Here is a 15,972-nt window from a genome sequence, read left to right as displayed (position 1 = left end):
GTATTTGCATTTCTAATAAGTTTCCAGGTGATGCTGAGCCTGCTAATCCAGGAATTACACTTCAGGAACCAATGACCTTGAATTTTAGTATGGATCTCAAAGAGGTGGGAAGTATGGTGAGTGTAGGACAGTAGCACATCCCTCTTGCAGGATACCTACTATGGATGGATGATCTTTAGAAACTTGGATTTTAAGATAGATTTTGAACTATGTAAATGTCATCCACCACTCAGTACCAAATATTCTGTATCTTTTAAGGGAGGCAAAGCCAAGTAAGGAAATCCTTTCATTTCCACTTTTGATTAGAGGGTTTCTTTTAGCTTTTCTTGAACTTTACCTGGTAGAAAATAGCATTAATTTTAGGTAAATTAAAACTTCAGATATCTCAAATGAAGCCTTGAGTTTTTTTAGTATTAATAATTCCACAGTATATCATTTAGAAGTCTCTAAACATAGACAAATAGAATTCCACAGTTACAGGTATCAAATTGTTGCACACTGACAACCAAATTTTTAATATATTGAAATCCTATGTATTCTCATGCAAATGCAGACCACAGGAAAACCACACTTGTTTTTCATTGGTTTTTTTTTTCTCTAAAGTTAGGGAATAAACAACTGCTAACTCTGTAGATTGATTTATGAAAGGATATTTTATTTCGGTCAATCAAAAAACTTACTTTAAGAAGTGAATATCTTAAAATAATAAAAGACAACTTCATAAAATATATATTATAAATGCACTTCACATATTTGTTTTTATAATCCTTCTAATACACTTAAATTAGTCTATTTAAAATAACTATTTTTAAAAAGTTATTTTGGTTTTGGTAGTAAGGATTTGAGGTAATATATATGTAATTTTTATTTTTTATGTAAACTTTTTTTGAAGAGTTTTGAAAAATTATGCTAACTTAATTTTATTGGGCCCTATAAAATACGCAAGAATCTATCCATTCTTAGTAATGTTTTCTCCTGCTATACTTCTGTATTTTCTTTTTTTCTACAAAAACAGACAAATGCAGTGTCTAGTCAAATGCAACACTCCTTCAGATTTATTAGAAAAGCAGATAAAAGAGAGTAGAAAAATGCAGCAATATACATTGTTTGTTTCATTACCCTAATTTCATTTAGGTTTTTCAACTAGTACAGAAGTTTCATAACTAACATACAATAAAAAGAGAGTTAGCTTTTCTGTGATAATAAAAATCTTTGACTCTAAAACATCTATTTTGAGCGTTTTCTAAATAACACAGCATATGACATTTTCTGAAAGTAAATGTATGCATAGATGTCAAGTTTTATGAAATACTTTTAATAAACACAGGAGTAAGCAAAAGTTCAGTAAAATTAGGACATGTCTAATGAAGCTCACTTATAAAATTACATTGATTTTCATCTACCTTGGTGTTCTCATGAAATTTTTTCACATGAAATATTTGAGATCTGAAATAAGAAAAGAAAACTTAACTGTATATCTTCCTCGATACTGATTTATTCTAGAAAAACCAGTCATAGCTGTTAACTTATTAATTGACAATTAACTGACAATTAAGTTATATGAAATAAATCCATGAAATACAATCTTTTATTAACAAATGAAATTTGTAAGCAGTCTGATAGAGTGTCACACATTTTATCAATCATACAATTAACATTTAATTTGGGGAGTAAGCAGAGAATGATTTTGAATTGCCTAAGTAAACCAAAAGACAGTCAAAGTTTCTCTGAGATGAACTCTAATGATATTTTGAAAATATTTTAAATAGCCAAAACTGTTTAATACAAATTAATTTCTCACACTTTCTAATAATTTTTCTAATGCTTTTAGAGTATCTTCTCTTGCTGACTGAGGTATCTACCTCTGGACATTAATTATTACATTTTTGAGTGTAGGTACAAATTGTTCTTGGAGTAATTAAAAATCATTAGCTGAAATTTAACTTACATATGTTCATTTGTCTTCATATTTCTTTTCACTTGCTTAATTATGGAAAAGAAAATGTATATCTGAACATAAAAGTACAATTAAATTTAAGGTTCAGTTAATGATTTTTAATTGCTCCAAGAACATTTTGTGTCTACATTCAAGAATGTAACTTTTTATGATAAATGTCCACATTTATATTATATTTTAAAATCTTAGAACTGATATTATCAGAGCAACCTGTGCATCAGAGAACAAAAATTGCATGACCACAGAAATATTTTATAATGGTTGTAAACATTATATATTATGGATACCTTATAAAACAAAATCTGATTTATTAAAATCACTTTTTTCTTCTGATCCAATATCCAATTTCGTATCAAGAAGCGCCTTTAATTTGGAACTGAGAATTAGAAGACTAGTCACATTTTTTAAAAAAGCCTCTCATTTTTAAAAATAGTTAACTAGTTAGAAAATATCTAGTTAATAGATTTTTTTAAGTCTTTGTTTTTTCTGGATGAGAAATTTCCATACTGTTATTGTTTATAGATTTATAGAGTTTGCCACAAATGACTATGAAAATGCTATTTAAATATATAGCTTCTTTTTAGATTAATAAAGCATACTATCCTATTAAAATGTTGTACCTTTAAAATTATTTCTGATTGTGTGCGTTCATTTATTCATCATTCCACAAATGTTTGGTAAGTGTTGCTGTAATCAATTTCATTTTTTTTTTTTTTTTGAGACGGAGTTTCACTCTTGTTGCCCAGGCTGGAGTGCAATGGCAATCTCAGCTCACTGCAACCTCCGCCTCCCAGGTTCAAGCGATTCTCCTGCCTCAGCCTCCTGAGCAGCTGGGATTACAGTCATTTGCCACCATGTCCGGCTAATTTCTTGTATTTTTAGTAGAGACAAGGTTTCTCATATACATTCTAGTCCCTAACTCTGACTGCCCATTTTCTTAAAGTAACTGTAAATTTAGGCTGGGTCTTAAGTTTTAATACAGATGGTAATTCAATTTTTGGCATATTCAAGGTGCTAATCTCTGTATATCAGAGTTGCGGCCTAATGCCATCAGGGCTAGTTGTCCAAATGCTTGGAGATGGTAAGTGGCAACCACAGATAAGGCGGGCTTAGTCAAACTCAAGAGTGAATGTTTTTGCTAAAGTATTTATATTTTTAAAATGTTAGTAGTAAACCATGTTGAGCAAACGAAACATATTTGTGAGCATAAGTCAACCCATGGACCTCAGGGTTGCAATTCTTTCATGGAAATCTTCTCATGTAATCTTCATAAAATCTCTGCCCCTCAATTTGCTATGAGCTTGTTCTGGTCCTTATCTTTCCAATAACCCTAAAAGTTGGAGTGACCTGATAACAAATCTACATGGGCAGAGGTCCAAGGACCAAGCTCTGAAGGATCCTGAAAGAAAACAATGCTGGGAGCACTGCTCTGAGGAGTACAAAAGTGTAAAAGAGAAATGAGCTTAATCACAAAACTGATTGTGATTAAGATTGCACTGAAGAATACTTAAAAGTCCTTTTTAAACCACTCAGGTGGAGAGAATGCAATTATCTGGCACCAAAGAAAATATTTCTAAGCACATAATTCTCCCCAAGATTTTGAAGAAAATATTTAATTCGTACATCACAATGCAAATTCATCTTTCATTGGCCTCTATAATACCCAGCTTTCCCAAATGCTCTTCCACAGCACAAAAAGTAACATCAGTTTTCAAATAAAAGGTGCAAGGAAGTGTACAGTACAGTCATGAAAAGGGCAATATATACATGCATATAAAAGAGAATTAACAAACAAAACCTTGATTTCTAGAGAACATGGAAGTTATACCAGACAAGGAGAATGTAGAGGAATCTCATATTTATAGTACCCTTACCTATACATGACAAAGTTTCCCTCCATAAACAAAAACATTAGCAGTTGCTGCTAACATTCTGCATGTAATAAACTTCTACTTATGCATCCGTGGATATTACACTATTAAAAGGCACATTTATTTCTTGACGCATGTCTTTGCTAATGTCCTAAATTTGGGTTCCAGGTGATCTAGAAACTCCAGTCCCTCTTCTTCCTGCCGATCGCTGCAGCAACCTACTGAGCCGGCCAGAGAACCTTTGCCTTCATAGTTATACGAACGAACGTAGTCTTCACAATGTTTATGCTCCTCATCTTGTCCACATAAATACACCTTCTGTATCAAAAAAGAGCACATTTTATTATTTTTTTTAAAAAACACCTAAACATATTAGCAGAAAAATGATGTCTTTGATTTACCTTTTACTGTTTAATTTTTAATCAGAGTGTGTCCTCTAATGGATTCCTATATATAAAAAATGCACAGGATTGGTCTGTATTATAGTCACTCTTAAAATATAGCAAATAAATAAATGCTTCTAGTGAGCACATTTAAAAAATTAAGACTACACATATATCACACAACACATTTATAATTTCCCATTTGAACACAAAACATGTGTATTTGAAATTTACCTTTGTAGCTTCTTCACATATTTGAAGAAAACCAATATAGGCTATGATGCCTATGTTTATACACTACTATATAACTGTGATAGTGTAATATATTAAACTGGCTAATATCAAACCTATACTGATTAATCTGAACATAAAACAAAACAAGGAACTAAAACTCAAAATAAAAGCTCAACAATTTATCTGGTTGATTCTGATAGCCAGGACTTCACAACCACACCAAGAACTCAAGCACACTGAGAAATGTTTATAATTTACGATCCATTCATTCCTCTATAATAAATATTTCACTCCACGTGGTTTTTCTGTTAATTTTTAGGGAAGAGGCTATCAACCTTTTATCCTTTGTAAACACATCTACATATGGCACTCCTAGATAAAGTTTTGTAAACTGTATTTTCAAAGGTGAATTTTCAAAGATCATTTTTCTCTTTGGGTTTAAACCAGAAATCCACATCTATGATAATCCAACATTTAAAAGATGTTGACTTCCAGGTATATGAGGAGTAAAACTTTTGGGAAATTCTGATTTATAACTAGCATTTAACTTCCATGTAATATGACCTCAAAGACAGTGGAACTTACTTCGCCAAGCCGAGGTTGGGTGAAACTCTGCCAGTCCGTGTACGCATATCTGCCAGTATCTCCCTGCCCCACTCCCTTGACGGACTCCAAGGTCTGATGTCCACCTCCTTTGTTGGAATCCAAAGTGTAGCCTCCTTTGACCATCTCAAAACTTTGCTGTGTTTTGATTCCCTGGCCACCAACAGTACCAACAGACATGCTTGTGTCACAAATGTTGGATGCCTGCATGGGGAGTCTAATATTTGCTTCCTGAAAGTAAAGTGAGAGTGATACAGTGAATTTGAAAAATGGAAACTAACAATTCATTTTCATTTTTTTTCACCATAGGCAAATCACTTGCCTGCTGTGCCTCTCTGTTCCTCATACATAAAATCAGAATAATAGTATCATAGGTGTGATGGGTTGAATTGAGTCCCCTAAAAATTCATATGTCCTAACCCTCAGTAACTCAGAATGTGAACTTATTAGGAAATAGGGTCGTTGTAGATGTAATTAGTTAAGATGAGGTTGTATGGGATTAGAGTCGGTCCCTAAGCTAATATGACCAGTATCCTTATAAAAAGGGGAAATTTAGACACAGACATGCACACAGGGACAACGCCATATGAAGATTTGATTTACACTGCCATAGGGAATTGCCAGAAGCTAGGAGAGAGTCCTAGAACAGATCCCTCCCCAGTTCCTTCAGAGGGAGCATGGTCCTGCCAACACCTTGATCTCTGATTTCTAGTCTCCAGATCTGTGAAACAATACTTTTCTGTTTAAGTCACTCAGTTTGTTGTGACAGCCCTAGCCCTCTAGAATTGGGAGGTTTAAATGATTTAAAACATTGAGGGCACTCGAAACTCTGCTTAGCATAGTAAGTGCTCAATAGACATTAGTGATATTATCATTGACATTGTTGTGTAATAATTTGTCATCATTTGTTCACCATACAATTCAAAGGGATGTGAAATCTGATTTACCGTTACTTCTTCTCCAGGTCCTTCAGTATTTGATACAATTAAATTTTGCTGGGCTATGTCTTCTGGAAAACATTTCTTGACTGTTCTCTTAGCAGTGACACAGAAACATGTAAACAGAATACCTAAAAAGTAAAAAAGATCAAAGTAAAACACAGACATTAAATCATTTGATTACACGATTTTTTTAAAGTCTTCTTGCATATGTCTCAGAAAATTCATTCCACAAATTGGGCTCTTTAGGTCACAAGATTTAAAAACAAGATTTTAAATACTTTAAAAATGCATTTATACTATTTGTAGCTTAGAGAGATTAATAATAGCTCTCTTCCCAGGTCCAGAATTAACTTATATGTGTCTTTTATTTCTTCTACATTGAAATGGTAACTTCATCTAACTGAAATTTAAGAGAGCATCATTAGTAGTTAAAATAATACAGAACACACTTAAAGGGCTTAGAATAACAAGACGAAGAACATTAGGCATAAATACAAACAAGAAAGGCAATTACATAAAATTGGTGTCCAGTTTCAAAAGTGTACATGAACTAATAAAGTGCTAAGAGGGATATCCAATTTAATCTGAAACTCAAATCAATGAATTAGGATACAGTAAAGATTATAGGAAAAGTTTGTAAATGCAAATGGGTTCTTTGGAGTCAGAGGGAGAGAGAAAGAAAAAGAAAAGGAAAGGAAGAAAGAAACAGAAAGAGAGAGAAAAAGGCAGGCTTAATTAAGCGTGGGCAATATTTCTATTACTTTTGTACCTCCAAATAACAGTTTGCAGAATGCAAAATCTTAGCATCCTTTGCCTGTATTGCTTTTCCTCAGTGGCTCATATGACCATTTTCCACTCATGGAAGTCTTACAATAATGCTAAATCACTTCATTAATAATATGGAACATAAATATCTGAGTAAATTTTGGAATAGCTCTGTTTTCACAAATTCTTTTTGTATGTATGTATTCCCTACATGAACATAGCTGGTTGAAAGACTATATTATGTTATATGGAGGGAATCTTAATAGTTTTATCCAGCCTCTTCACTTTACACATGGAAAAATGAGTTCAAAAAAGAGGAAATAATTTACCCAATGTCTCACAGATAATTATTGAAGAACTAAGGCTACCACCTCTGAAACTTACTTTAAATTTAATCTGCTGTTACTGATTTCTTTTATCACTCAGAGCCCCAAGACATAAAATAGATACAATATTTTTTAAAGAACACACTTCCCAAAGGCAATTAATATAAAAAACTTCCATGTTTTAAAAATATTAGATCAAATTTTAGCTGACACATTGTAGATAGTGATACTTAATATACTTACATAATAACAATACAGAACCCAATACCATAGCAAGAATAGCCCATCTTCCAAGTATTACATTTGGTCTAACGTCTCTTGTACTTTTTCCTTTCATTCTACACTCAGATGGAGTTGAACAGTCACATACTCTCACTGTTAACACATGTTTTGCAACTAAACCATGCCTGTCGTTTATTTGAATAGGCACAGAATAATAGTTATAATCAAGATTTTGTCGTTGACGAAGAATGGCAGTTTTACCTAGGGAAAAAAAAAGACGGAATATATACAGATAGGCCATTTAGATAGCAATGTTATTCCTACTTGATATTCTCAGTGGATGGGAATCAATTTAGAATAAAAACTTGAATTTTTCTTTTTTTTTTTGAATTTTTGATTTCCCAGAAAAGCCAGAAAAGTAATTGATGTTGCTTTATGCTGATATTAAACTAATCTATACTTAACATGTTGCTCAAATGTTAATTAAAAAGGGACTTATATGTTTTCTTAAAAGATATTCAGAACAAGAGTCTAAGCTCACCATAATGCCATTAATTTTTTAAAAAAATAAGGTATTGTTGTTTTTAGGGTTAATAAAATAATTTCCTAAAATAAATGTGTATTTATTATGATAAACTAAGGTGAAAAAACCATCACCAATCTGAAGTTCCTATTGACTATAACATTTAGCATAATTACATACCATCCTTTTCTTCTAGATTCCAGTTTTTACTGGCAGAATTATCCAGAAAGAATTGAAAAGGTGGTCCATTTTCAGGTCCATCTGGATCTACAGGTTCCAGAACAGCAAAATCCTCATTATTCTGACAAATGGTCACTTCTTTGTCAATCTGAGGTGCGTGATCATTGTAATCATCCAAATGAACTACTAATGTTCCAGTGCAAGATCGGCCAACTAAGATTAATTAAAAGTAGGTTATTTCTGCACACGAAAATGCATTTATTTTCAACAATTTATAAAATACACAGTTGACATCTGCTTTCTACTAGCTGTCTGACCTTGAGTTCGCATACATGCTTCCCGGATTTCAGACACCAAGACTACAAAATAGGGACATGTTACTTTTCTTTGAAGACTAGGGCTGGATCAGATAATTTCTTCAGTTGCTTTTCAAAACTAAAAGGTATGAGATTATGAGGAAGGTCACTACAGAATGACCTGTTGAAAATAAAAAGGATGTCTTACATCCTTCTTTATGAAGCACATATATTCATCCTTAGAATACAAACACTTTACATTTGGTTATCAGTCACTTTCTCAGATTCTCCATTGCATCATATACTTTTTGCCCAAACCTTGAAAACTTCTCTAGAAACGCACTGGGTGTTCCCTTTCCTGTCTGCTTTGTAGCATTCGGTTGCCACTCCTAGGAATACTTTTCTCCTCTTTTTTGCCAGGTAGCACACTATTATCTTCAAGAATCTACTTAAATGTCACCTCCTCATGAAACTCGTGACTTCCACAGACAATGGTAGCCATATTCCAGTGCTTTCTCAGAACTCTTTGCTAATATTTTGGCTCACACACTGAACTGCAAAAGTAGCATAGTAAGTTGTATTCACCTTGAGAGCCTAGTGATTTGCCCAGTATTTCCCAGCTAACTATAACTTTATACTGACACATTGAACATAATACAGTTCCTATTTTTATACTTGAAAACATTTAATTGAATAAGCCAGAAAAATAAGTTTTCATCTCTACCCTAATGCAATTCATATGGTCTTGACAACAGGAACAGTCTCGTACTCATCTGTTGATTGCCATATTATTGGCCTAAGACTTCACACGTAGTATTTTTAAAGTAGCGCCCATTATTTGTGTTTAAGAGATAATGAAGTTCAGAAACATGTCAAATCCCACCATTTGTAACAGGATAATAAACTACAATAAATGATAAGATATCAAAATTGAAATAAACAGAAAGGTAATTGATGCAGTTTTTCATGTTTTTGCTTTAAATACTGGTCCACATTTTGAAACATGTATGTTGAATTTATCATAAAGACTACTATAACTCCCATGCAAATATAATTTATTTTTCTTTTTAATTTGAAATAACCCTAAGTCATATCATGTAGTATATTTCAAAAAAATTTTTTTCTGTTGAATAACTACAAAATTAATTTATTCAGTGACTTTTAAACTAATTGTTTATATAAAGTAACTACTATTTATGCCTATTTTAAAACTATCTGAACAAGTTTAAAAATATCCAGAAATAAAAGAGAGATATAGCTATTTGGAGAAGATATATAAATGCTTTGAGACTGCCAGAAAATAGCAAATAAAGTTGAATATAAGTAACAACTTTAAAATCAGCAAACTAACAAAGAAATGAATAATGTGAAAAAGAGGCCTTTATAAAGTAAAAAGTTTAGTTGCATACACTACACATGAGTTGATATATATACTATAATTTCACCTTTTAAAATTTAAGCAGAAAGGCTTTCTCTTTATAGAAAAATGGTGAGAAAACACACTTTAAAAATCCAAAAAAGTACGGTAATCGTAGGAATGCAAATCAAGATTTATTTAATCACATATTCAAACAACATTTATCCCATAACTTACTATTTTCTATTATAGTCTCTGTTTTAAGCATGTTGATAAAAACAGATGAAAGATGCTTGAAATTATTTACATGGAAGGCAATCAAAGCCAAAGCTGAGAAGGTCTTAGAACAGGGGTGTCCAATCTTTTGGCTTCCCTGGGCCACGCTGAAAACAGAAGAATTGTCTTGGGCCACACATAAAATACACTAACACCAATGATAGCTGATGAGCTAAAAAATTTATGTTGCAAACAAATCTTATAATGTTTCAAGAAAGTTTATGAATTTTTGTTGGGCCACATTCAAAGCCGTGCTGGGCTGCATGCTGCCTGCAGGCCACAGGTTGGACAAGCTTGTCTTAGAAGATTTCAAAAATTACAAGAGGTTGATGGTAAGTTTTTGTTTTACCCCTGGGAAGAGGTAAACAGCCAAAAATAAGTAATCACTGACAATAGCTGAGCATGGTGAAAGGTCATTGGGTGTGTTTATTTACTCCTAAAACTTACTTTAAATTAAGCACATAAGCAAATGTCAAGTATAAATGAGTAAGAAACACCACAATCACAGAGCTAGAAAGTACATCTTGGGTTAACTAAAAATCTTCATAACACTTCAACAGCAATTTTGAAAAGCAGTAGTTTTTTATTGCTACTCAAATGTTTCAGTAACTAGAATCACTGTATTATAAATCAGCCTACTCTATAAATTTTAAAATTAATTGTTAAAAGATTTAAAATTTTACTTATTAAGCTACAATATGCCTCCTAATGATTTCCTGTAATTTGTTCATGTTCTTTTTGGACTACACATGCAAAATGTTTGCCACTTGTACATGACAACCCTTAAATATTTGTTCTCTTAAGAAAATCCTTCTTACGGACGGGAAAAACAAAGAAGCACTTAATAAATGTTTAATCTCAATTTTCTACATTCAGATCAGTTTTTCCAAGTGCTAATTATGTCCCTAGAATTGTAAAGCTTTTTGCAGTGAAATTTATAACGTGGAGATTCACAGGACTCTCAAACAACAAAGGAGTGACAAATATCAGCACCTGCACTGTGCATATGTGTACCACATTTTCTGCCAGATACTTGGAAAGGGACGATTTACAAAGAAAAAGGGTCTTCATACAAAATTGAACTCATAATTAATCTTGTTAGGAGAACAGAATATACATGAGAAACAATGAAAGCAGCCTTTTCTACAGAAGCCACATCATATATGATAATTGTTATTCCCAGTTCGAAAGGTATTTAGAGAAGAACTGAATGCAGACTAATGGAAACAATCACAAACCTTGTCATTGCCATTTATTTGAAGAAGTTAAGGGGCCTGAATTTCAGACAGGAGGAGCAATGCTCCTCTAGGTGGAAGGTATGTAAAACAATGCTTTCTCGACTGACAGCAGGGACATCAGCCTGACTGACAGAGGATTGACACAAGAAAGAAAGCTGGATTCTAAGACAGGTAGAATACCTAGATCATCATCCAGGAATATTCATGAGCATCAGAGCAAAATGTGTGTGTGTGTGTGTGTGTGTGGATTAAAGTTCAAAGAAACAAAATTCATCATATCACTACATGGTTTTTCACTAAAATGTGTAACATCCTTATCTTTACTTTTTTATTAAACACACCCAGGTTATCTACGGCCCTGGAATATAGATGTGTTAAAGTTTGCTTTTTATTTTCTTACACTACGTTCACTGTGCTTACAGACTTTGTCTTTTTGCACCAAAAAACAAAGTTAATTTTTAAATACTTTGTTCGCCATAATTTTCTCCTCTCCAGATAGCAAACACGGTGAAACCCCGTCTCTACTAAAAATACAAAAAATTAGCCGGGCGTGTTGGCGGGCGCCTGTAGTCCCAGCTACTCGGGAGGCTGAGGCAGGAGAATGGCGTGAACCCAGGAGGTGGAGGTTGCGGTGAGCCGAGATCGCGCCACTGCACTCCAGCCTGGGGGACAGAGAAAGACTCCGTCTCAAAAAAAAAAAATTAGGCCTCTGCATTTCTGTAATCTCTTCTCTTTCATCCTTAATCTGAGCAGCTCTTAACTGATCTCCACTTCTGATAATATTCATACATTCTTTTTGAGGAAAGTTCTCACATCATAGCATCTCTTGTGAAACTATAATAATTCTATAGTTGATATCGTGTAAGAATTTGGCCTTATCTTAACATTCTTAATTTCCATGTCAGCTTGTCTAATACTTAGAACTTAATAGACAAACCAACAGTTGGGGAATAAATGAGTAAACATAAAGTCTTCTTTGCCATCATAGAAAAAAGTAGGGGTATAATATCTGAGAACACATTGTTTGCATTTTGTTATTAAAAAAAAGTCAAAGGGACAAATAAATAAGCATGAACATTTTCACTACTACCAACTTGTGTTAATTACCATGGAATTTGATATGTATTTATTAATACATTCAACCATTCTTTCTAAAGAAATGCAATAGACACAGAAAAAAAAACCTATGGTATTGTATCAGCTAGTTTGTTTTGAACATCCAGCATATGCATGTAAAAAGAGTGAAAACCTTCTTGGATTAGGCAGGTAGTCAAAAGAATAGGCTATGTTATAAAAGCCCAAGTTCCTTTATCTTTATTATTTATGGCAATTTGCCAAAATTTATGGTAAATTTGTCATCAATATGATAAAATGAATGAGTGTAGCTTCTACTTATATTTTTATCATCCTCTTTTAATATCTTTTGTGTATTTTTATGTATACATTAGTATAATAGTACATGTATATAAATACATATGATAGCAAATATTTAAAAACGTATTTATAAATATATATTTAAGCATACTAACAAGTGGTTTACTGATAGAAATTTGTATGTTCAAAAGGATTTCCAAATCACTACTCTACTATATTTGGAGGACATTCTTTACAGAATTGATTCTAAAATTGACCTTGGTAAAAGATTGCAAATCACCACAAAAGACTTAAGTCATTGTTTGATCATTGTTTTATAAAATAGGATAAATGATTTGTTCTCCATTAACAGAAGCTCAGAACAAACTTACTTTGAACCAAACTGTTTTAGGTGTGTTGAACCCTTTCAGCAAGCTCAAATCATAATGTATCTAAACCTGTACTTCTGAAAAAAAAATGGTGATCCTTGAGTATGCCACAATTTCCTCAGCAGAAATTAACAATATAGATCATCTTTGAAACCTCAGACCTTAATTTTAATTGTGATGTAATTACATTTAAATTTACTGTGATATAATTAAGCCTTAAGCTTTGGCCATTCACTACCTCATAGCTTTGCATTATAGATGCACTGAAGCCTAAATTGGGTGATCTCCAATAACATGAACAATAAAAATGCAAACATTGTTTGAATTATGTTTTGTCTAGAAATAAACATATTTCACTCCAAGGTTTCCTTAAAAACATATCGTATATTTATATTTTATCTGTAGAAAATGGCACTCACCTGCATCCACTGCAACAACTGAAATATTGTATTGGTTGTTTTTTACAAATTTGGATTCTCTATCTAGTACTTTTAGAGTTCTCAAGTCGCCAGTGTGTTGATTAATTTCAAACCAGTTATCTTCATCCCCTAACTTCTGATACCTAATTTTTAGAAATCAAATATAAATCGTCAAATCAAAGAAGGGACATGATCTTAAAATCTGTCATTTTGAAAAATACATAAAACATTCCTAAGTTTAAAATCAATTTACATCACAATTAAAATTAAGGAGCTTTTTGAAAAGTATGTCACCTTAAGCCTTCACCACTGGATGTTTCCGGGTCCAGTGCTTTGTATCCAAGGAGTTCTTGGCCAGCTGGGAAGCCATCTTGACTCTGAATAACTTTCACTGGAGGGTGGCATTCAGGGCCCTCATCACTGTCTATAATTTTAACGGTGACAGTTGTAGTGCACATTGTAGGAGTTTGTGAGTTCGCTGCTTTAGAGAATTGTGCCTCGTTAACTACACCAACTTGCAAAATAACTTGGCGATTGACTTCATAGTTCAATGGCTGTTAAATAAGCATACTTTAATAAGTCAATATATAACATTATATATAAGACTTCTAATTTCAAATTTTCCTACAAAGGAATATCATTTTTACATTTAAAATGTAACCTAAAGTTAGGGCTAATACAGTTAAAGGCCAATAATTAGCTTCCTAAAGTGACAATCATTGCCAAATGCAAAATTGTTGATTCTCAGATTCAACCCATTTTTCTTCTCATTTTTCTTTTGGAAGATCTTGCCTTCAGCCTTTTTCATTATAAGTTTAAATATTAATAGAAATGCAAGATAAGTGTATGAAAAAATTCAAATTATTTTATTGCTTATTATATGGAATAACAGTGACAACTAAATTGCCTCCAAACTAAGTATATACAATAATTAGATAGAAATTTGGCTACAATACAGCAGTTACTCTATGCCTGAGTAAAAAGATAGAAGATATTTAACAGCACCTTTTCAAAGCACATTATATTTCAGGCTGTTTAGTTCCTGATGAAAGCGCTTGGTCCTTGATATGGTTGGCTATGTCCCCACCCACATCTCAACTTGATTTGTATCTCCCAGAATTCCCACCTGTTGTGGGAGGGACCCAGGGCAAGGTAATTGAATCATGGGGGCCAGTCTTTCCTGTGCTATTCTCGTGATAGTGAATAAGTCTCGCAGGAGCTGATGGGTTTATCAGGGGTTTCTGCTTTTGCTTCTGCCTCGTTTTTCTCTTGCTGCCACCATGTGAGAAGTGCCTTTTGCTTCCCGCCGTGATTCTGAGGCCTCCCCAGTCATGTGAAACTGTAAGTCCAATTAAACCTCTTTTTGTTCCCAGTTTCAGGTATGTCTTTATCAGCCATGGGAAAACAAACTAACACAGTCCTAAACTGAATAATTAGAAAGAATCCTAAAACAACATTTAAATGGTGAAAAAAAAATCAAGGGGAAAAAAACCTAGGAACCAGAAAAGAAAAAGAAATAAAGAAAAAGTAGACAGTACAATAATTAAAGAATATTTTCTAAAAATCTTACCAGGAGAACACAATGTCTGCCTGAACCTTCTGAGGACTTAAATTGTCTCTAAGAAATTAATGAAGGAAGCTATGCAAGAAGTTACTGAGAGCTATGGATAGATGGACTAAAAAACAATTAGGTCCAGTTAAAGTAATCATCCTAGAAACCAGTAATTGCAATTAAATTTAAAAAATCCAAAGCAAATGGCTATCTGGAATATAGGGGGATTAATGCGAAAAGTTGCTGAATATTTAGTTCAATAGTCTCTCTTACAGAATACATCATAGAGAGGTAAAAATAAAATATAATATGAACATGAAAGGAGTTGAAAAGTTGAGGCTTGATTTCAAATAGTGATTCTTCCATTTTCTTCTTTTGTGTGTTCTTATAAAAAAGAAATTTGGACAAGTAAGTGTCTAAGACCCCTTCTAAAGCAAATATCTGGTTCAGTATTCAATATTTCTCTGTCTTGGTTTTCTTCATATAGAGAACAATGAGTTTTGTACCTGACATAACTTTCTTCTAAGAGAGAAAATTAGGGTAAGAGAATAAGAAAAAAAAAAGTTTATATAAACCAATACAAATCATTTGGCCTTGCATTGCAGTAGTCTAGTCATATACATATAAGAATTGCCTCTTAAAATCAGTGCATGAGTTAGGATATTTTAAAGCATAGCCTGATTATTTTATTTGTTTACCTTGACAACACACAACACTCCTTCATTTGTATTTGGATCTGTGCTAATTTTGAAGTTTCCATTTTCATTTCCTTGTAGAATTTTGTATACAGCCTTTGAGTGAGGAGTGTTTGGCAAATCCTGATCCTGTACCTTCATTCGTAAAATCTCCACATCAATTCTGTTTTCTTCTACTTCTGTAACATACTGAAAGAATTGCCCCTTATTATTATCAATTTACAACTTCGACAATGTGGCTTTATATGCTAAAACATATATTTAAAGAAAAAATAAATAAAGTGATATGAAAAGCTGCCCTCAATATATTGGGAAACATTTTACTAATTTAATGCGTAGCTTAGTTCTTTCCTCCTGAATTGCCTTTTCATATCTTTTCCATTCTTCAAAGG

General features: G+C 32.9%; 1 protein-coding gene and 1 long non-coding RNA gene across 4 annotated transcripts in view; one reads left to right on the top strand and one right to left on the bottom strand.

The window, feature by feature from the left end:
• Window positions 1-4,131, top strand: part of LOC129458958 (uncharacterized) — a 42,713-nt gene extending 38,582 nt beyond the window's left edge. The window contains exon 3 of the long non-coding RNA XR_008649791.2: window positions 3,997-4,131. This is a non-coding gene — a long non-coding RNA (uncharacterized lncRNA). The remainder of the gene's footprint in view (window positions 1-3,996) is intronic.
• Window positions 1,033-15,972, bottom strand: part of DSC1 (desmocollin 1) — a 36,973-nt gene continuing 22,033 nt past the window's right edge. For 2 of the 3 annotated variants that reach the window (XM_055235427.2, XM_063612090.1), the window contains 8 exons: window positions 15,584-15,769; window positions 13,628-13,887; window positions 13,334-13,476; window positions 8,006-8,218; window positions 7,324-7,563; window positions 5,996-6,117; window positions 5,031-5,279; window positions 1,033-4,146 (listed from right to left, as the gene is read on the bottom strand). In XM_055235427.2, the coding sequence (XP_055091402.1) occupies window positions 3,949-4,146; window positions 5,031-5,279; window positions 5,996-6,117; window positions 7,324-7,563; window positions 8,006-8,218; window positions 13,334-13,476; window positions 13,628-13,887; window positions 15,584-15,769 (1,611 nt within the window). In that variant the 3' untranslated portion in view covers window positions 1,033-3,948. Of the gene's footprint in view, window positions 4,147-4,229; window positions 4,276-5,030; window positions 5,280-5,995; window positions 6,118-7,323; window positions 7,564-8,005; window positions 8,219-13,333; window positions 13,477-13,627; window positions 13,888-15,583; window positions 15,770-15,972 lie in introns of all 3 variants that reach the window. The other variant, XM_063612063.1, reaches the window with a different exon arrangement.

This window comes from Symphalangus syndactylus, chromosome 1, assembly GCF_028878055.3.
Source record: "Symphalangus syndactylus isolate Jambi chromosome 1, NHGRI_mSymSyn1-v2.1_pri, whole genome shotgun sequence".
Taxonomy (NCBI): domain Eukaryota; kingdom Metazoa; phylum Chordata; class Mammalia; order Primates; family Hylobatidae; genus Symphalangus; species Symphalangus syndactylus.
This window is presented reverse-complemented; position numbering and strand designations above follow the sequence as displayed.